Source organism: Bombina bombina, chromosome 4, assembly GCF_027579735.1.
Source record: "Bombina bombina isolate aBomBom1 chromosome 4, aBomBom1.pri, whole genome shotgun sequence".
Taxonomy (NCBI): Eukaryota; Metazoa; Chordata; class Amphibia; order Anura; family Bombinatoridae; genus Bombina; species Bombina bombina.
Window position 1 is genome coordinate 848,682,294 of NC_069502.1, and position 22,333 is coordinate 848,704,626.

General features: G+C 36.4%; 2 protein-coding genes across 2 annotated transcripts in view; both read right to left on the reverse strand.

Annotated features, from left to right (window-relative positions):
• Positions 1-4,559: 4,559 nt before the first annotated feature.
• Positions 4,560-6,856, reverse strand: LOC128655644 (oocyte zinc finger protein XlCOF6-like). The gene has a single exon (XM_053709235.1). The coding sequence runs from the start codon at positions 6,828-6,830 to the stop codon at positions 4,563-4,565; it is 2,268 nt and encodes a 755-aa protein (XP_053565210.1). The 5' UTR covers positions 6,831-6,856; the 3' UTR covers positions 4,560-4,562.
• A 53-nt stretch (positions 6,857-6,909) lies between these two features.
• Positions 6,910-22,333, reverse strand: part of LOC128657976 (zinc finger protein 605-like) — a 173,615-nt gene continuing 158,191 nt past the window's right edge. The window contains exons 7-8 of the mRNA XM_053712416.1: positions 20,771-21,071; positions 6,910-6,913 (exon numbers count right to left, since the gene is read on the reverse strand). Of these exons, the coding sequence (XP_053568391.1) occupies positions 6,910-6,913; positions 20,771-21,071 (305 nt within the window). The remainder of the gene's footprint in view (positions 6,914-20,770; positions 21,072-22,333) is intronic.

Consider the following 22,333-nt stretch of genomic DNA (forward strand, 5'->3'; position numbering starts at 1 on the left):
TATCAACTTTGTGTATTTGTGCTGTCATGTAGTGATTCATGGTAGCTGACTTTACTTGAATATCTGTTTTCTGCATTCTTTTTGCAGGGTATAACCGTGCTTCAGTGGTCTTCCACTGTATAGTAGGTATTATAGATAAAAAGAGGTGCCTATTGCTTTTACTGCTGGGAAAGAGGAGGTTATAATGGAAAGCCCTATAGTACAGCTTTGTAGGACACTTTATATTTATTGTTTAATTATACGCTCTTTGTTAGAAAAATAGATTCCTAGGAGGTTGCAGTAAGCGTCTGCAATTGCTAAGTGGTGCACACAGTACAGTGAATTTTGATATAGAGGTCTGTGTTATATGTGTTATAATATTCACCTCTGTTTAGGTTCACTTCCAATTCTATTATATGCAGTGTAATATAAATATGGCTGCTTGGGGCCTCAAACGTTATCTGAAGTGGCCGCTTTTGTATGACAGTGCCTCTGTTTTGTGCCAGGCAAGTATGGCTGTTATGAAACAAAAGAAGGCACCAACATAGTGCACAATCAATAAAGTATGACACACCGCTATTGCAAGTGTTATTATACTTACAAGATAGCAGACACTTGAGAAGTGTCACAACCACCTCCTGGACTCTTAGAGCCGTCCAGCTGACTCACACTCCTATGCATTCTGGTTACCGGATTCCTATCTGTCTCGTTCTCTCCCGCATACGACCAGTACTCTCCTGGGCTGTATTTGGCACATCAACCGGTGTGTGTATCCAACGGGGGTCCAAGCCAGCAGTACAACAGAATTAGCACACTAGTGTAACCCAGACTGGTAACTGGGACAAGCGAACAATAAGGCAATATATCCAGGGTTATAATGAATAAAACAAAGTTTGTGGCACAAAGTCTTAAAAGCAATAACAAGACTTTATTCAGGCCCAACGTTTCTCGGTCGTACGTGACCGTTTCCTCAGGTGCATATAACTAAAAAGAAGTAACCACAAACTTATAACACCATGTTTGGCGTCTTAAAACATGAACTGCACTTGCGTGTAGGTATGTCTACAATCTGGAGTTCCTATTGGAGGTTTAAACACCAATCAGATATTGTGTAGTAGACAAACATGGTGTTAAAAGTTTGTGGTTACTTCTTTTTAGTTATATGCACCTGAGGAAACGTTCACGTACGACTGAGAAACATTGTGCTAAATAAAGTCTTGTTATTGCTTTTAAGACTTTGTGCCACAAACTTTGTTTTATTCATTTTAACCCCGGATATATTGCCTTATTGTACGCTTGTCCCAGTTACCAGTCTGGGTTACACTAGTGTGCTAATTCTGTTGTACTGCCGGCTTGGACCCCCGTTGGATACACACACCGGTTGATGTGCCAAATACAGCCCAGGAGAGTACTGGTCGTATGCGGGAGAGAACGAGACAGATAGGAATCCGGTATCCAGACAGCATAGGAGTGTGACTCAGTTGGACGGCTCTAAGAGTCCAGGAGGCAGTTGTGACACTTCTCAAGTGTCTGCTATCTTGTAAGTATAATAACACATGCAATAGCGGCGTGTCATACTTTATTGATTGTGCACTATGTTGGCGCCTTCTTTTGTTTCATTTCATCTGTAGATTATATCGTCTTGGGCCACCAACAAGATTTTGTGAAGAAGTTGCTTGCCATTGCCATTTGATATTAACAAGGATTCTGTTGGAACTTTTTGTGGACATTTGATCCTTATCATTTGAATTGGGTATTATTCAGCCTATAACTATTATTGCATATCACGGATTATATGCGATTTCACATTATTTCCATCATTTAACACGTTATTTATTGGGAACATTACGTATGAGCCCAGAGTACACGTTTTATATATTTGTATTAACAACACACAAATTTTGTTATTTATTGACATTTATCAGTCACTTTATGTTACTATTTTTTGTATTCACTATGTTGGCGCACTGATTTTTATGTTTTTTTTATTTCAAGTATGGTTGTTGCAGCTGTTGCCAGCTGATCATCTCTCTTTTCCCCCTTTGCTGTGGCGGTGATCATCGAGACGTTGGGAGATTACTTCTCACTCTGATGGCGCAGTTTTCAATGTGCGCTGTGTGAAGGAGGCCTTCAGGTCTGTGTGATGATCTGTGAGGTGCCGGGGGTTTTATGATCTGTTGTGTGGCCAGTGTTAGTCTTGCCTCTGTGGCTTCCTAGGAGTTGTTGCCCATCATTTGTGAAAGGATGGAGGTGCTGATAATCGCACTAGTTAGAATGGCAGCATTGAAGGATTCAGAGCCATTTCAGTGTGCGGCCATCATCCTGGGCTGCTAGGCTCCGCCCCTGAACTCTGAGTAGTGCACAACATAATTAATTGAAGTTATGGGTCGCAATGAGAATGACAGAGTAGAGTTGCATCCAGTGTTGCATCAGCATCATTACAAAGTAGTTTTAATACACATAATACAATATTTTATATTACAATCTCAAAGTGTTTAATGTAACTTTAACCATTTAGCTGCTAAACCATTTCACACCCTAGTGCTTAGCTGTTTCAGAGCTTTTAGACATTGCTCACATTTACTACTGGGTGTCATTGTTTCACTGAGAAACCCAAACAAACTAAACTTTGTTTCTTTTAAGCAGACCCAGAAGACCATTATTGTATTTATATATCATGATGTGAGAAATGCACAACAAAAGGTGTGAAAATTATTTTTTATAATAACCTTTATAAACAATAGTGTTTTGTTTTTTTCTCAGCTCTGTAGTCAAAACTTTTGTCGCTCTATAACTGTATTAAGTATCCTTTCTAAAATAAGCAGAAATGCTAAATAATTCAGTATTTCTCTACAGAAATTAGCAAATCAAAATCAAACAATTTTTATTTATTTTTTGTTACATTTCAGCACAATGCATTTTATACAGCTGGGAGGGGGTGAGTTATCCTAATCCAGAAAAGGCCTTTTGGAATCCTCATACATTTTTGTTAGTGTCTTCTCCCTGTACATTTATACACCATGTCAATTTAAATTACAGCACCTCAGTGATAATCTGATTACAAAGCCCTCAACAATATCTACATTTCAAAGAAGGTTTTATCAATGTATAAATAAGGGAGTTTGGGTATTTTTACATAACTTTGATGAACCTCTACTCCTATAAACACATTTGCTATGCTATGTGACCACTTGGCTTTTCAAACCAATATAGGGAAATTTAAAGGGACACTGAACCCAAATGTATTCTTTCTTGATTCAGACAGAGTATGCAATTTTAAGCAACTTTCTAATTTACTTCTATTATCAAATTTTCTTCATTCTATTGGTATCTTTATTTGAAAAGCAAGAATGCAAGTTTAGATGCCGGCCCATTTTTGGTGAACAATATGGGTTGTTCTTGCTGATTGGCGGAAAAATTCACCCACCAATAAACAAGTGCTATCCAGGGTACTAAACCAAAAAATAGCTTAGATGCCTTCTTTTTCAAATAAAGATAGCAAGATAATGAAGAGTAAATTAGAAATTTGCTTAAAATCGCTTGCTCTATCTGAATCACGAAAGAAAAAAATGTGGGTTTAGTGTCCCTTTAATCCACCCAGGCTCACCTTATAAGTGCTTGGCATGCAGAAGGGCCTCAAACAGCTCTAACAGTAGGTTCCCTAAAAGACAACACATAGTCATCATAAGCCCTCTGCACGTAAGAGGTTAAAGTGATGGTAAACTCCGTTATTTGCAAATTTCATATTTAGATCACTTTATGTAACAATTATTAAACCGCATTATAAATTCTTTAATTTTTGTTGTATTTTGATGTAAATTCTAATACATTGATAACACTGTATTGCGCCGCATCTCACCGCCTCACTCCGCCCCTCTTAGATGTTGCACTCCATATTCTCTGTGTTGATCTGCTCTCCACCCTCTCTACACATCAGAGGGTTTGCTCGCTCCTGACATCCTAATTTCGAACGCATGCGCATTGGTTAGCATGACGTATACCAAGTAAACATTGAGTCAGGAGATTCAATGTTTACTTGGTTCAGTGTGATTGAAATAGTTTATTTTTATATTGCGACGATATTGGACCAATTTATTGGTATTAATAAAAATGTAACACATTGAATGGGGTAATATACTTACTATCACTGTTCCAAGTAAACTAAGAATCGTATAGTAATAGTATACGATACAGTGCTTACTTAATCGTGGCATGTGGAAAATAAAAAAACACGCATGCGTCACATATAACATGCACGCGCAAAATCGTCTTCGGTTTTAGAACCAGTTTATTGGATGTTAGTATTGCTCACATTGCTCGTTAATGCGCATGCGCGAATCCAATTGCATTGAATGAAGCCTGTCTAGCGACAGGCTATATGATTGGACAAAAGACGGCAAAAAGAATATGACGTCACGGGGGGCTGGCAATTTCACGGAATAGAGATATTCTTTATTGTGGCATTGTAAGTAAATGGCTATGTCATGTATAAATTGAAAATTCGTCTAAACATTTAAGAAGGGTTAACAAGCTTGATCATATCTTCAGTCAATAGTGAGTTTACCATCCCTTTAAGCTCAGATTTAACCAATATGAATTTTCTGATGAGTAACAAAATGTCCTTTCTGGGTAAAAGATTTCCCACATTTCGAACATGAAAATACTTTCTTTCCTGTATGAATTTTTTTATGATTATCAAGCACTGCTTTCTTTCTAAAACATTTCCCACATTCAGAACATGAAAATGCTTTCTCCCCTGTATGAATTGTCTGATGACTATTAAGATGTGATTTCACAGTAAACCGTTTCCCACATTCAGAACATGAAAATGTTTTCTCTCCTGTATGAATTTTCTTATGAATATCAAGCCCTCCTTTCTGTCTAAAACATTTCCCACATTCAGAACATGAAAATGCTTTCTCCCCTGTATGAATTGTCTGATGACTAATAAGATGTGATTTCTTAGTAAAACATTTCTCACATTCAGAACATGAAAATGCTTTCTCTCCTGTATGAAGTTTCATATGATAATTAAGAGATGACTTAAAGGTAAAACATTTCCCACATTCAGGACATGAAAATGCTTTCTCTTCTGTATGCATTCGCTGGTGCCTATTAAGACATGATTTCTCAGTATAACATTTTCCACATTCAGAACATGAAAATGTTTTCTCTCCTGTATGCCTTCTCTGGTGCTTATTAAGACATGATTTCTCAGTATAACATTTTCCACATTCCGAACATGAAAATGCTTTCTCTCCTGTATGAATTGTCTGGTGACTAATAAGATGTGATTTCACACTAAACCATTTCCCACATTCCGAACATGAAAATGCTTCCTTTCCTGTATGAATTTTCTTATGAATATCAAGCACTTGTTTCTGTCTAAAACGTTTCCCACATTCAGAACATGAAAATGCTTTCTCTCCTGTATGAATTGTCTGATGACGATTAAGATGTGATTTCACAATAAACCGTTTCCCACATTCAGAACATGAAAATGCTTTCTCTCCTGTATGAATTTTCTTATGAATTTCAAGCCCTTGTTTCAGTCTAAAACATTTCCCACATTCAGAACATGAAAATGCTTTCTCCCCTGTATGAATTGTCTGATGACCAACAAGATGTGATTTCTTAGTAAAACATTTCCCACAGTCAGAACATGAAAATGCTTTTTCTCCTGTATGCATTCTCTGGTGTCTAATAAGATATGATTTCTCAGCATAACATTTTCCACATTCCAAACATGAAAATGCTTTCACTCCTGTATGAATTTTCATATGATTATTAAGAGCTGATTTAAATGCAAAACATTTCCCACATTCAGAACATGAACATGCTTTTTCCCCTGTATGAATTGTCTGGTGACTAATAAGATGTGATTTCACACTAAACCATTTCCCACATTCAGAACACGAAAATGCTCTCATTTTTGTATGAATTTTCTTATGATTTTCAAGCACTGCTTTCTGTCTAAAACATTTCCCACATTCAGAACATGAAAATGCTTTCTCCCCTGTATGAATTGTCTGATGACTATTAAGATGTGATTTCACAGTAAACCGTTTCCCACATTCAGAACATGAAAATGCTTTCTCTCCTGTATGAATTGTCTTATGAATATCAAGCCCTCCTTTCTGTCTAAAACATTTCCCACATTCAGAACATGAAAATGCTTTCTCCCCTGTATGAATTGTCTGATGACTAATAAGATGTGATTTCTTAGTAAAACATTTCTCACATTCAGAACATGAAAATTCTTTCTCTCCTGTATGAAGTTTCATATGATAATTAAGAGATGACTTAAAGGTAAAACATTTCCCACATTCAGAACATGAAAATGCTTTCTCTTCTGTATGCATTTTCTGGTGCTTAATAAGATATGATTTCTCAGTATAACATTTTCCACATTCTGAACATGAAAATGCTTTCTCTCCTGTATGATTTTTCATATGATTATTAAGAGCTGATTTAAAGGTAAAACATTTTCCACATTCAGAACATGAAAATGCTTTCTCTCCTGTATGATTTTTCATATGATTATTAAGAGCTGATTTAAAGGTAAAACATTTCCCACATTCAGAACATGAAAATGCTTTCTCTCCTGTATGAATTTTCTTATGAATATCAAGCCCTCCTTTCTGTCTAAAATATTTCCCACATTCAGAACATGAAAATACTTTCTCCTCTGTATGAATTGTCTGATGACTAATAAGATGTGATTTCTTAGTCAAACATTTCCCATATTCAGTACATGAACATGCTTTCTCTCCTGCATGAGGTTTCTGATGGTCAATAAGCTGCGATTTCAGAGTAAAACATTTCCCAGAGTCAGAACATGAATTTCCCATGTGGCTTCTTTGATTTTGAAGAATATTTAAAGAAGTATCAGCCCTCTGACCATGACTCAGATTACAGCAGTTTGTAAATTCACCTGTTTATAAGAAATACAATTGGAATAATATTATTTATTAATAATATAATTATTTTACCTTGAGAGCATTTTAACTTGTTACATAATTTATGGGTGAACAAACTCTGACAGAAATCATTATTATTGCTATTGTTATTTGCATTCCACGTATCAAGGAAATTAATCTATGTACATCAACTAATTTTTGGGTGGGAAGGAAGTCTTTTGAACCTTATATCAACATGATCACTATGCCCTTTTGTTAAGATATTTTATATCTGAACACAACCACATGTATTATTTATTATTATTATTATTATCGGTTATTTGTAGAGCGCCAACAGATTCCGCAGCGCTTTGTAGAGCAGACATTAGGTCATTGCCTCAATAAAAAATAACTATAATTTGTAAAAACAGTATCACACATAGGTATTGAGCATAATATATTTGATGCTGAGTAACAAATCCCCATATACACTGTTTATAGTTTAAAGAACCAGTAAATACAGTAGATTTGCATAATCAACAAAGAAATGACAACAAGATAATGCAATAGCATTTAGTCTGAACTTCAAATTAGTAGATTTTTTTCTTACAAATGTCAAAGTTATGACTATTTCCACTCCTCCTGTATCATGTGATATCATGTGATAGCTATCAGCCAATCACAAATGCATATATGTATATTCTGGGCTTTCTAGCACATGCTCAGTAGAACCTGGTGATTCTAACAGTGTAAATATAAAATGTCTGTGCACATTTGGTTAATAGAGATTACATTAAAAAGTTGTTTAAAATTGCCTGCTCTATCTGAATCATGAAAGTTTAATTTTGACTCAAAACATTAAAAGCTAATAGATATAAAAAGGAATCTACGGTCTTAGTTAATTTTGCAAAAAAAATTAAATTAAAAGATGTGTGGAATCTTCAGCACCCAGATGAACAATTATATACATGGGAATCAAGGTCATACAAGTCCTTATTAAGAATTGATATGTTCTTGGTGAGTGAATCGCTCCTGGGAGCTGAAATCACAACTAATTTTATGAATATTTTTAATTTCAGAACACGCAGTTATCTCGCTAACTATACAACTGAGCCAGAACTGGAAGAAACAATCTGGGGAATTCTTTTCTTTCATGTAATAAGCAAGAGTCCATGAGCTAGTGACGTATGGGATATACATTCCTACCAGGAGGGGCAAAGTTTCCCAAACCTTAAAATGCCTATAAATACACCCCTCACCACACCCACAAATCAGTTTTACAAACTTTGCCTCCTATGGAGGTGGTGAAGTAAGTTTGTGCTAGATTCTACGTTGATATGCGCTCCGCAGCAGGTTGGAGCCCGGTTTTCCTCTCAGCATGCAGTGAATGTCAGAGGGATGTGAGGAGAGTATTTCCTATTTGAATGCAATGATCTCCTTCTACGGGGTCTATTTCATAGGTTCTCTGTTATCGGTTGTAGAGATTCATCTCTTACCTCCCTTTTCAGATCGACGATATACTCTTATATATACCATTACCTCTGCTGATTTTCGTTTCAGTACTGGTTTGGCTTTCTACAAACATGTAGATGAGTGTCCTGGGGTAAGTAAATCTTATTTTCTGCGACACTCTAAGCTATGGTTGGGCACTTTTTTATAAAGTTCTAAATATATGTATTCAAACATTTATTTGCCTTGACTCAGGATGTTCAACATTCCTTATTTTCAGTCAGTTTCATATTTGGGATAATGCATTTGAATCAATTATTTTTTTCTTACCTTAAAATTTTTTTGACTTTTTCCCTGTGAGCTGTTAGGCTCACGGGGGCTGAAAATGCTTCATTTTATTACGTCATTCTGGCGCGGACTTTTTTGGCGCAAAAAAAATCTTATCTGTTTACGGCGTCATACGTGTCGCCGGAAGTTGCGTCATTTTTTTGACGTTCTTTTGCGCCAAAAATGTCGGCGTTACGGATGTGGCGTCATTTTTGGCGCCAAAAGCATTTAGCCGCCAAATAATGTGGGCGTCTTATTTTGGCGCTAAAAAATATGGGCGTCGCTTTTGTCTCCACATTATTTAAGTCTCATTTTTCATTGCTTCTGGTTGCTAGAAGCTTGTTCCTTGGCATTTTTTCCCATTCCTGAAACTGTCATTTAAGGAATTTGATCAATTTTGCTTTTTATGTTGTTTTTTCTCTTACATATTGCAAGATGTCTCACGTTGCATCTGAGTCAGAAGATACTTCAGGAAAATCGCTGTCTGGTGCTGGAACTACCAAAGCTAAGTGTATCTGCTGTAAACTTTTGGTAGCTGTTCCTCCAGCTGTTGTTTGTACTAATTGTCATGACAAACTCATTAATGCAGATAATATTTCCTTTAGTAATGTACCATTACCTGTTGCAGTTCCATCAACATCTAATGTTCAGAGTGTTCCTGATAACATAAGAGATTTTGTTTCTGAATCCATCAAGAAGGCTATGTCTGTTATTCCTCCTTCTAGTAAACATAAAAAATCTTTTAAAACTTCTCTTTATACAGATGAATTTTTAAATGAACATCATCATTCTGATTCTAATGACTCTTCTAGTTCAGAGGATTCTGTCTCAGAGGTTGATGCTGATAAATCTTCATATTTATTTAAAATGGAATTTATTCGTTCTTTACTTAAAGAAGTACTAATTGCTTTAGAAATTGAGGATTCTGGTCCTCTTGATACTAAATCTAAACTTTTAGATAAGGTCTTTAAATCTCCTGTGGTTATTCCAGAAGTTTTTCCTGTTCCTGGTGCTATTTCTGAAGTAATTTCCAGAGAATGGAATAATTTGGGTAATTCATTTACTCCTTCTAAACGTTTTAAGCAATTATATCCTGTGCCATCTGATAGATTAGAATTTTGGGACAAAATCCCTAAAGTTGATGGGGCTATTTCTACCCTTGCTAAACGTACTACTATTCCTACGTCAGATGGTACTTCGTTTAAGGATCCTTTAGATAGGAAAATTGAATCCTTTCTAAGAAAAGCTTTTCTGTGCTCATCATTGGCTGATGTTGCTGCAGCTTCAACTTTTTGGTTGGAAACTTTAGCGCAACAAGTAACAGATCATGATTCTCATAATATTATTATTCTTCTGCAACATGCTAATAATTTTATCTGTGATGCCATTTTTGATATTATCAGAGTTGATGTCAGGTTTATGTCTCTAGCTATTTTAGCTAGAAGAGCTTTATGGCTTAAAACTTGGAATGCTGATATGTCTTCTAAATCGACTCTACTTTCCATTTCTTTCCAGGGTAACAAATTATTTGGTTCTCAGTTGGATTCTATTATCTCAACTGTTACTGGTGGGAAAGGAACTTTTTTACCACAGGATAAAAGATCTAAGGGTAAAAACAGGGCTAATAATCGTTTTCGTTCCTTTCGTTTCAACAAAGAACAAAAGCCTGATCCTTCTTCCTCAGGAGCAGTTTCAGTTTGGAAACCATCTCCAGTCTGGAATAAATCCAAGCCTTCTAGAAAAGCAAAGTCAGCTTCTAAGTCCACATGAAGGTGCGGCCCTCATTCCAGCCCAGCTGGTAGGGGGCAGGTTACGTTTTTTTCAAAGAAATTTGGATCAATTCTGTTCACAATCTTTGGATTCAGAACATCGTTTCAGAAGGGTACAGAATTGGTTTCAAGATAAGACCTCCTGCAAAGAGATTTTTTCTTTCCCGTGTCCCAGTAAACCCAGCGAAAGCTCAAGCATTTCTGAAATGTGTTTCAGATCTAGAGTTGGCTGGAGTAATTATGCCAGTTCCAGTTCTGGAACAGGGGCTGGGGTTTTATTCGAATCTCTTCATTGTACCAAAGAAGGAGAATTCCTTCAGACCAGTTCTGGATCTAAAAATATTGAATCGTTATGTAAGGATACCAACATTCAAAATGGTAACTGTAAGGACTATCTTGCCTTTTGTTCAGCAAGGGCATTATATGTCCACGATAGATTTACAGGATGCATATCTGCATATTCCGATTCATCCAGATCACTATCAGTTCCTGAGATTCTCTTTCCTGGACAAGCATTACCAGTTTGTGGCTCTGCCGTTTGGCCTAGCTACAGCCCCAAGAATTTTTACAAAGGTTCTCGGTGCCCTTCTGTCTGTAATCAGAGAACAGGGTATTGTGGTATTTCCTTATTTGGACGATATCTTGGTACTTGCTCAGTCTTTACATTTTGCAGAATCTCATACAAATCGACTTGTGTTGTTTCTTCAAGATCATGGTTGGAGGATCAATTTACTAAAAAGTTCATTGATTCCTCAGACAAGGGTAACCTTTTTGGGTTTCCAAATAGATTCAGTGTCCATGACTCTGTCTTTGACAGAAAAGAGACGTCTAAAATTGATTTCAGCTTGTCGAAACCTTCAGTCACAATCATTCCCTTCGGTAGCCTTATGCATGGAAATTCTAGGTCTTATGACTGCTGCATCGGACGCGATCCCCTTTGCTCATTTTCACATGCGGCCTCTTCAGCTCTGTATGCTGAATCAATGGTGCAGGGATTACACAAAGATATCTCAATTAATATCTTTAAAACCGATTGTACGACACTCTCTGACGTGGTGGACAGATCACCATTGTTTAATTCAGGGGGCTTCTTTTGTTCTTCCGACCTGGACTGTAATTTCAACAGATGCAAGTCTTACAGGTTGGGAAGCTGTGTGGGGGTCTCTGACGGCACAAGGAGTTTGGGAATCTCAGGAGGTGAGATTACCGATCAATATTTTGGAACTCCGTGCAATTTTCAGAGCTCTTCAGTCTTGGCCTCTTCTGAAGAGAGAATCGTTCATTTGTTTTCAGACAGACAATGTCACAACTGTGGCATACATCAATCATCAAGGAGGGACTCACAGTCCTCTGGCTATGAAAGAAGTATCTCGAATTCTGGTTTGGGCGGAATCCAGCTCCTGTCTAATCTCTGTGGTTCATATTCCAGGAATAGACAATTGGGAAGCGGATTATCTCAGTCGCCAAACGTTGCATCCGGGCGAATGGTCTCTTCACCCAGAGGTATTTCTTCAGATTGTTCAAATGTGGGAACTTCCAGAAATAGATCTGATGGCTTCTCATCTAAACAAGAAACTTCCCAGGTATCTGTCCAGATCCCGGGATCCTCAGGCGGAGGCAGTGGATGCATTATCACTTCCTTGGAAGTATCATCCTGCCTATATCTTTCCGCCTCTAGTTCTTCTTCCAAGAGTAATCTCCAAGATTCTGAAGGAATGCTCGTTTGTTCTGCTGGTAGCTCCGGCATGGCCTCACAGGTTTTGGTATGCGGATCTTGTCCGGATGGCCTCTTGTCAACCGTGGACTCTTCCGTTAAGACTAGACCTTCTGTCGCAAGGTCCTTTTTTCCATCAGGATTTCAAATCCTTAAATTTAAAGGTATGGAGATTGAACGCTTGATTCTTGGTCAAAGAGGTTTCTCTGACTCTGTGATTAATACTATGTTACAGGCTCGTAAATCTGTATCTAGAGAGATATATTATAGAGTCTGGAAGACTTATATTTCTTGGTGTCTTTCTCATCATTTTTCCTGGCATTCTTTTAGAATTCCGAGAATTTTACAGTTTCTTCAGGATGGTTTAGATAAAGGTTTGTCCGCAAGTTCCTTGAAAGGTTAAATCATTCAGAACATGAAAATGCTTTCTCTCCTGTATGAATTTTCTTATGAATTTCAAGCCCTTGTTTCAGTCTAAAACATTTCCCACATTCAGAACATGAAAATGCTTTCTCCCCTGTATGAATTGTCTGATGACCAACAAGATGTGATTTCTTAGTAAAACATTTCCCACATTCAGAACATGAAAATGCTTTTTCTCCTGTATGCATTCTCTGGTGTCTAATAAGATATGATTTCTCAGCATAACATTTTCCACATTCCAAACATGAAAATGCTTTCACTCCTGTATGAATTTTCATATGATTATTAAGAGCTGATTTAAATGCAAAACATTTCCCACATTCAGAACATGAACATGCTTTTTCCCCTGTATGAATTGTCTGGTGACTAATAAGATGTGATTTCACACTAAACCATTTCCCACATTCAGAACACGAAAATGCTCTCATTTTTGTATGAATTTTCTTATGATTTTCAAGCACTGCTTTCTGTCTAAAACATTTCCCACATTCAGAACATGAAAATGCTTTCTCCCCTGTATGAATTGTCTGATGACTATTAAGATGTGATTTCACAGTAAACCGTTTCCCACATTCAGAACATGAAAATGCTTTCTCTCCTGTATGAATTGTCTTATGAATATCAAGCCCTCCTTTCTGTCTAAAACATTTCCCACATTCAGAACATGAAAATGCTTTCTCCCCTGTATGAATTGTCTGATGACTAATAAGATGTGATTTCTTAGTAAAACATTTCTCACATTCAGAACATGAAAATTCTTTCTCTCCTGTATGAAGTTTCATATGATAATTAAGAGATGACTTAAAGGTAAAACATTTCCCACATTCAGAACATGAAAATGCTTTCTCTTCTGTATGCATTTTCTGGTGCTTAATAAGATATGATTTCTCAGTATAACATTTTCCACATTCTGAACATGAAAATGCTTTCTCTCCTGTATGATTTTTCATATGATTATTAAGAGCTGATTTAAAGGTAAAACATTTTCCACATTCAGAACATGAAAATGCTTTCTCTCCTGTATGATTTTTCATATGATTATTAAGAGCTGATTTAAAGGTAAAACATTTCCCACATTCAGAACATGAAAATGCTTTCTCTCCTGTATGAATTTTCTTATGAATATCAAGCCCTCCTTTCTGTCTAAAATATTTCCCACATTCAGAACATGAAAATACTTTCTCCTCTGTATGAATTGTCTGATGACTAATAAGATGTGATTTCTTAGTCAAACATTTCCCATATTCAGTACATGAACATGCTTTCTCTCCTGCATGAGGTTTCTGATGGTCAATAAGCTGCGATTTCAGAGTAAAACATTTCCCAGAGTCAGAACATGAATTTCCCATGTGGCTTCTTTGATTTTGAAGAATATTTAAAGAAGTATCAGCCCTCTGACCATGACTCAGATTACAGCAGTTTGTAAATTCACCTGTTTATAAGAAATACAATTGGAATAATATTATTTATTAATAATATAATTATTTTACCTTGAGAGCATTTTAACTTGTTACATAATTTATGGGTGAACAAACTCTGACAGAAATCATTATTATTGCTATTGTTATTTGCATTCCACGTATCAAGGAAATTAATCTATGTACATCAACTAATTTTTGGGTGGGAAGGAAGTCTTTTGAACCTTATATCAACATGATCACTATGCCCTTTTGTTAAGATATTTTATATCTGAACACAACCACATGTATTATTTATTATTATTATTATTATCGGTTATTTGTAGAGCGCCAACAGATTCCGCAGCGCTTTGTAGAGCAGACATTAGGTCATTGCCTCAATAAAAAATAACTATAATTTGTAAAAACAGTATCACACATAGGTATTGAGCATAATATATTTGATGCTGAGTAACAAATCCCCATATACACTGTTTATAGTTTAAAGAACCAGTAAATACAGTAGATTTGCATAATCAACAAAGAAATGACAACAAGATAATGCAATAGCATTTAGTCTGAACTTCAAATTAGTAGATTTTTTTCTTACAAATGTCAAAGTTATGACTATTTCCACTCCTCCTGTATCATGTGATATCATGTGATAGCTATCAGCCAATCACAAATGCATATATGTATATTCTGGGCTTTCTAGCACATGCTCAGTAGAACCTGGTGATTCTAACAGTGTAAATATAAAATGTCTGTGCACATTTGGTTAATAGAGATTACATTAAAAAGTTGTTTAAAATTGCCTGCTCTATCTGAATCATGAAAGTTTAATTTTGACTCAAAACATTAAAAGCTAATAGATATAAAAAGGAATCTACGGTCTTAGTTAATTTTGCAAAAAAAATTAAATTAAAAGATGTGTGGAATCTTCAGCACCCAGATGAACAATTATATACATGGGAATCAAGGTCATACAAGTCCTTATTAAGAATTGATATGTTCTTGGTGAGTGAATCGCTCCTGGGAGCTGAAATCACAACTAATTTTATGAATATTTTTAATTTCAGAACACGCAGTTATCTCGCTAACTATACAACTGAGCCAGAACTGGAAGAAACAATCTGGGGAATTCTTTTCTTTCATGTAATAAGCAAGAGTCCATGAGCTAGTGACGTATGGGATATACATTCCTACCAGGAGGGGCAAAGTTTCCCAAACCTTAAAATGCCTATAAATACACCCCTCACCACACCCACAAATCAGTTTTACAAACTTTGCCTCCTATGGAGGTGGTGAAGTAAGTTTGTGCTAGATTCTACGTTGATATGCGCTCCGCAGCAGGTTGGAGCCCGGTTTTCCTCTCAGCATGCAGTGAATGTCAGAGGGATGTGAGGAGAGTATTTCCTATTTGAATGCAATGATCTCCTTCTACGGGGTCTATTTCATAGGTTCTCTGTTATCGGTCGTAGAGATTCATCTCTTACCTCCCTTTTCAGATCGACGATATACTCTTATATATACCATTACCTCTGCTGATTTTCGTTTCAGTACTGGTTTGGCTTTCTACAAACATGTAGATGAGTGTCCTGGGGTAAGTAAATCTTATTTTCTGCGACACTCTAAGCTATGGTTGGGCACTTTTTTATAAAGTTCTAAATATATGTATTCAAACATTTATTTGCCTTGACTCAGGATGTTCAACATTCCTTATTTTCAGTCAGTTTCATATTTGGGATAATGCATTTGAATCAATTATTTTTTTCTTACCTTAAAATTTTTTTGACTTTTTCCCTGTGAGCTGTTAGGCTCACGGGGGCTGAAAATGCTTCATTTTATTACGTCATTCTGGCGCGGACTTTTTTGGCGCAAAAAAAATCTTATCTGTTTACGGCGTCATACGTGTCGCCGGAAGTTGCGTCATTTTTTTGACGTTCTTTTGCGCCAAAAATGTCGGCGTTACGGATGTGGCGTCATTTTTGGCGCCAAAAGCATTTAGCCGCCAAATAATGTGGGCGTCTTATTTTGGCGCTAAAAAATATGGGCGTCGCTTTTGTCTCCACATTATTTAAGTCTCATTTTTCATTGCTTCTGGTTGCTAGAAGCTTGTTCCTTGGCATTTTTTCCCATTCCTGAAACTGTCATTTAAGGAATTTGATCAATTTTGCTTTTTATGTTGTTTTTTCTCTTACATATTGCAAGATGTCTCACGTTGCATCTGAGTCAGAAGATACTTCAGGAAAATCGCTGTCTGGTGCTGGAACTACCAAAGCTAAGTGTATCTGCTGTAAACTTTTGGTAGCTGTTCCTCCAGCTGTTGTTTGTACTAATTGTCATGACAAACTCATTAATGCAGATAATATTTCCTTTAGTAATGTACCATTACCTGTTGCAGTTCCATCAACATCTAATGTTCAGAGTGTTCCTGATAACATAAGAGATTTTGTTTCTGAATCCATCAAGAAGGCTATGTCTGTTATTCCTCCTTCTAGTAAACATAAAAAATCTTTTAAAACTTCTCTTTATACAGATGAATTTTTAAATGAACATCATCATTCTGATTCTAATGACTCTTCTAGTTCAGAGGATTCTGTCTCAGAGGTTGATGCTGATAAATCTTCATATTTATTTAAAATGGAATTTATTCGTTCTTTACTTAAAGAAGTACTAATTGCTTTAGAAATTGAGGATTCTGGTCCTCTTGATACTAAATCTAAACGTTTAGATAAGGTCTTTAAATCTCCTGTGGTTATTCCAGAAGTTTTTCCTGTTCCTGGTGCTATTTCTGAAGTAATTTCCAGAGAATGGAATAATTTGGGTAATTCATTTACTCCTTCTAAACGTTTTAAGCAATTATATCCTGTGCCATCTGATAGATTAGAATTTTGGGACAAAATCCCTAAAGTTGATGGGGCTATTTCTACCCTTGCTAAACGTACTACTATTCCTACGTCAGATGGTACTTCGTTTAAGGATCCTTTAGATAGGAAAATTGAATCCTTTCTAAGAAAAGCTTTTCTGTGCTCATCATTGGCTGATGTTGCTGCAGCTTCAACTTTTTGGTTGGAAACTTTAGCGCAACAAGTAACAGATCATGATTCTCATAATATTATTATTCTTCTGCAACATGCTAATAATTTTATCTGTGATGCCATTTTTGATATTATCAGAGTTGATGTCAGGTTTATGTCTCTAGCTATTTTAGCTAGAAGAGCTTTATGGCTTAAAACTTGGAATGCTGATATGTCTTCTAAATCGACTCTACTTTCCATTTCTTTCCAGGGTAACAAATTATTTGGTTCTCAGTTGGATTCTATTATCTCAACTGTTACTGGTGGGAAAGGAACTTTTTTACCACAGGATAAAAGATCTAAGGGTAAAAACAGGGCTAATAATCGTTTTCGTTCCTTTCGTTTCAACAAAGAACAAAAGCCTGATCCTTCTTCCTCAGGAGCAGTTTCAGTTTGGAAACCATCTCCAGTCTGGAATAAATCCAAGCCTTCTAGAAAAGCAAAGTCAGCTTCTAAGTCCACATGAAGGTGCGGCCCTCATTCCAGCCCAGCTGGTAGGGGGCAGGTTACGTTTTTTTCAAAGAAATTTGGATCAATTCTGTTCACAATCTTTGGATTCAGAACATCGTTTCAGAAGGGTACAGAATTGGTTTCAAGATAAGACCTCCTGCAAAGAGATTTTTTCTTTCCCGTGTCCCAGTAAACCCAGCGAAAGCTCAAGCATTTCTGAAATGTGTTTCAGATCTAGAGTTGGCTGGAGTAATTATGCCAGTTCCAGTTCTGGAACAGGGGCTGGGGTTTTATTCGAATCTCTTCATTGTACCAAAGAAGGAGAATTCCTTCAGACCAGTTCTGGATCTAAAAATATTGAATCGTTATGTAAGGATACCAACATTCAAAATGGTAACTGTAAGGACTATCTTGCCTTTTGTTCAGCAAGGGCATTATATGTCCACGATAGATTTACAGGATGCATATCTGCATATTCCGATTCATCCAGATCACTATCAGTTCCTGAGATTCTCTTTCCTGGACAAGCATTACCAGTTTGTGGCTCTGCCGTTTGGCCTAGCTACAGCCCCAAGAATTTTTACAAAGGTTCTCGGTGCCCTTCTGTCTGTAATCAGAGAACAGGGTATTGTGGTATTTCCTTATTTGGACGATATCTTGGTACTTGCTCAGTCTTTACATTTTGCAGAATCTCATACAAATCGACTTGTGTTGTTTCTTCAAGATCATGGTTGGAGGATCAATTTACTAAAAAGTTCATTGATTCCTCAGACAAGGGTAACCTTTTTGGGTTTCCAAATAGATTCAGTGTCCATGACTCTGTCTTTGACAGAAAAGAGACGTCTAAAATTGATTTCAGCTTGTCGAAACCTTCAGTCACAATCATTCCCTTCGGTAGCCTTATGCATGGAAATTCTAGGTCTTATGACTGCTGCATCGGACGCGATCCCCTTTGCTCATTTTCACATGCGGCCTCTTCAGCTCTGTATGCTGAATCAATGGTGCAGGGATTACACAAAGATATCTCAATTAATATCTTTAAAACCGATTGTACGACACTCTCTGACGTGGTGGACAGATCACCATTGTTTAATTCAGGGGGCTTCTTTTGTTCTTCCGACCTGGACTGTAATTTCAACAGATGCAAGTCTTACAGGTTGGGAAGCTGTGTGGGGGTCTCTGACGGCACAAGGAGTTTGGGAATCTCAGGAGGTGAGATTACCGATCAATATTTTGGAACTCCGTGCAATTTTCAGAGCTCTTCAGTCTTGGCCTCTTCTGAAGAGAGAATCGTTCATTTGTTTTCAGACAGACAATGTCACAACTGTGGCATACATCAATCATCAAGGAGGGACTCACAGTCCTCTGGCTATGAAAGAAGTATCTCGAATTCTGGTTTGGGCGGAATCCAGCTCCTGTCTAATCTCTGTGGTTCATATTCCAGGAATAGACAATTGGGAAGCGGATTATCTCAGTCGCCAAACGTTGCATCCGGGCGAATGGTCTCTTCACCCAGAGGTATTTCTTCAGATTGTTCAAATGTGGGAACTTCCAGAAATAGATCTGATGGCTTCTCATCTAAACAAGAAACTTCCCAGGTATCTGTCCAGATCCCGGGATCCTCAGGCGGAGGCAGTGGATGCATTATCACTTCCTTGGAAGTATCATCCTGCCTATATCTTTCCGCCTCTAGTTCTTCTTCCAAGAGTAATCTCCAAGATTCTGAAGGAATGCTCGTTTGTTCTGCTGGTAGCTCCGGCATGGCCTCACAGGTTTTGGTATGCGGATCTTGTCCGGATGGCCTCTTGTCAACCGTGGACTCTTCCGTTAAGACTAGACCTTCTGTCGCAAGGTCCTTTTTTCCATCAGGATTTCAAATCCTTAAATTTAAAGGTATGGAGATTGAACGCTTGATTCTTGGTCAAAGAGGTTTCTCTGACTCTGTGATTAATACTATGTTACAGGCTCGTAAATCTGTATCTAGAGAGATATATTATAGAGTCTGGAAGACTTATATTTCTTGGTGTCTTTCTCATCATTTTTCCTGGCATTCTTTTAGAATTCCGAGAATTTTACAGTTTCTTCAGGATGGTTTAGATAAAGGTTTGTCCGCAAGTTCCTTGAAAGGTTAAATCATTCAGAACATGAAAATGCTTTCTCTCCTGTATGAATTTTCTTATGAATTTCAAGCCCTTGTTTCAGTCTAAAACATTTCCCACATTCAGAACATGAAAATGCTTTCTCCCCTGTATGAATTGTCTGATGACCAACAAGATGTGATTTCTTAGTAAAACATTTCCCACATTCAGAACATGAAAATGCTTTTTCTCCTGTATGCATTCTCTGGTGTCTAATAAGATATGATTTCTCAGCATAACATTTTCCACATTCCAAACATGAAAATGCTTTCACTCCTGTATGAATTTTCATATGATTATTAAGAGCTGATTTAAATGCAAAACATTTCCCACATTCAGAACATGAACATGCTTTTTCCCCTGTATGAATTGTCTGGTGACTAATAAGATGTGATTTCACACTAAACCATTTCCCACATTCAGAACACGAAAATGCTCTCATTTTTGTATGAATTTTCTTATGATTTTCAAGCACTGCTTTCTGTCTAAAACATTTCCCACATTCAGAACATGAAAATGCTTTCTCCCCTGTATGAATTGTCTGATGACTATTAAGATGTGATTTCACAGTAAACCGTTTCCCACATTCAGAACATGAAAATGCTTTCTCTCCTGTATGAATTGTCTTATGAATATCAAGCCCTCCTTTCTGTCTAAAACATTTCCCACATTCAGAACATGAAAATGCTTTCTCCCCTGTATGAATTGTCTGATGACTAATAAGATGTGATTTCTTAGTAAAACATTTCTCACATTCAGAACATGAAAATTCTTTCTCTCCTGTATGAAGTTTCATATGATAATTAAGAGATGACTTAAAGGTAAAACATTTCCCACATTCAGAACATGAAAATGCTTTCTCTTCTGTATGCATTTTCTGGTGCTTAATAAGATATGATTTCTCAGTATAACATTTTCCACATTCTGAACATGAAAATGCTTTCTCTCCTGTATGATTTTTCATATGATTATTAAGAGCTGATTTAAAGGTAAAACATTTTCCACATTCAGAACATGAAAATGCTTTCTCTCCTGTATGATTTTTCATATGATTATTAAGAGCTGATTTAAAGGTAAAACATTTCCCACATTCAGAACATGAAAATGCTTTCTCTCCTGTATGAATTTTCTTATGAATATCAAGCCCTCCTTTCTGTCTAAAATATTTCCCACATTCAGAACATGAAAATACTTTCTCCTCTGTATGAATTGTCTGATGACTAATAAGATGTGATTTCTTAGTCAAACATTTCCCATATTCAGTACATGAACATGCTTTCTCTCCTGCATGAGGTTTCTGATGGTCAATAAGCTGCGATTTCAGAGTAAAACATTTCCCACAGTCAGAACATGAATTTCCCATGTGGCTTCTTTGATTTTGAAGAATATTTAAAGAAGTATCAGCCCTCTGACCATGACTCAGATTACAGCAGTTTGTAAATTCACCTGTTTATAAGAAATACAATTGGAATAATATTATTTATTAATAATATAATTATTTTACCTTGAGAGCATTTTAACTTGTTACATAATTTATGGGTGAACAAACTCTGACAGAAATCATTATTATTGCTATTGTTATTTGCATTCCACGTATCAAGGAAATTAATCTATGTACATCAACTAATTTTTGGGTGGGAAGGAAGTCTTTTGAACCTTATATCAACATGATCACTATGCCCTTTTGTTAAGATATTTTATATCTGAACACAACCACATGTATTATTTATTATTATTATTATTATCGGTTATTTGTAGAGCGCCAACAGATTCCGCAGCGCTTTGTAGAGCAGACATTAGGTCATTGCCTCAATAAAAAATAACTATAATTTGTAAAAAACAGTATCACACATAGGTATTGAGCATAATATATTTGATGCTGAGTAACAAATCCCCATATACACTGTTTATAGTTTAAAGAACCAGTAAATACAGTAGATTTGCATAATCAACAAAGAAATGACAACAAGATAATGCAATAGCATTTAGTCTGAACTTCAAATTAGTAGATTTTTTTCTTACAAATGTCAAAGTTATGACTATTTCCACTCCTCCTGTATCATGTGATATCATGTGATAGCTATCAGCCAATCACAAATGCATATATGTATATTCTGGGCTTTCTAGCACATGCTCAGTAGAACCTGGTGATTCTAACAGTGTAAATATAAAATGTCTGTGCACATTTGGTTAATAGAGATTACATTAAAAAGTTGTTTAAAATTGCCTGCTCTATCTGAATCATGAAAGTTTAATTTTGACTCAAAACATTAAAAGCTAATAGATATAAAAAGGAATCTACGGTCTTAGTTAATTTTGAAAAAAAATTAAATTAAAAGATGTGTGGAATCTTCAGCACCCAGATGAACAATTATATACATGGGAATCAAGGTCATACAAGTCCTTATTAAGAATTGATATGTTCTTGGTGAGTGAATCGCTCCTGGGAGCTGAAATCACAACTAATTTTATGAATATTTTTAATTTCAGAACACGCAGTTATCTCGCTAACTATACAACCGAGCCAGAACTGGAAGAAACAATCTGGGGAATTCTTTTCTTTCATGTAATTAGCAAGAGTCCATGAGCTAGTGACGTATGGGATATACATTCCTACCAGGAGGGGCAAAGTTTCCCAAACCTTAAAATGCCTATAAATACACCCCTCACCACACCCACAAATCAGTTTTACAAACTTTGCCTCCTAT

Coding starts and splice junctions, on each gene's coding strand:
- LOC128655644 (XM_053709235.1), bottom strand. CDS start 6,830: ATGGGAAATTCATGTTCTGACTCTGGGAAATGTTTTACTCTGAAATCG.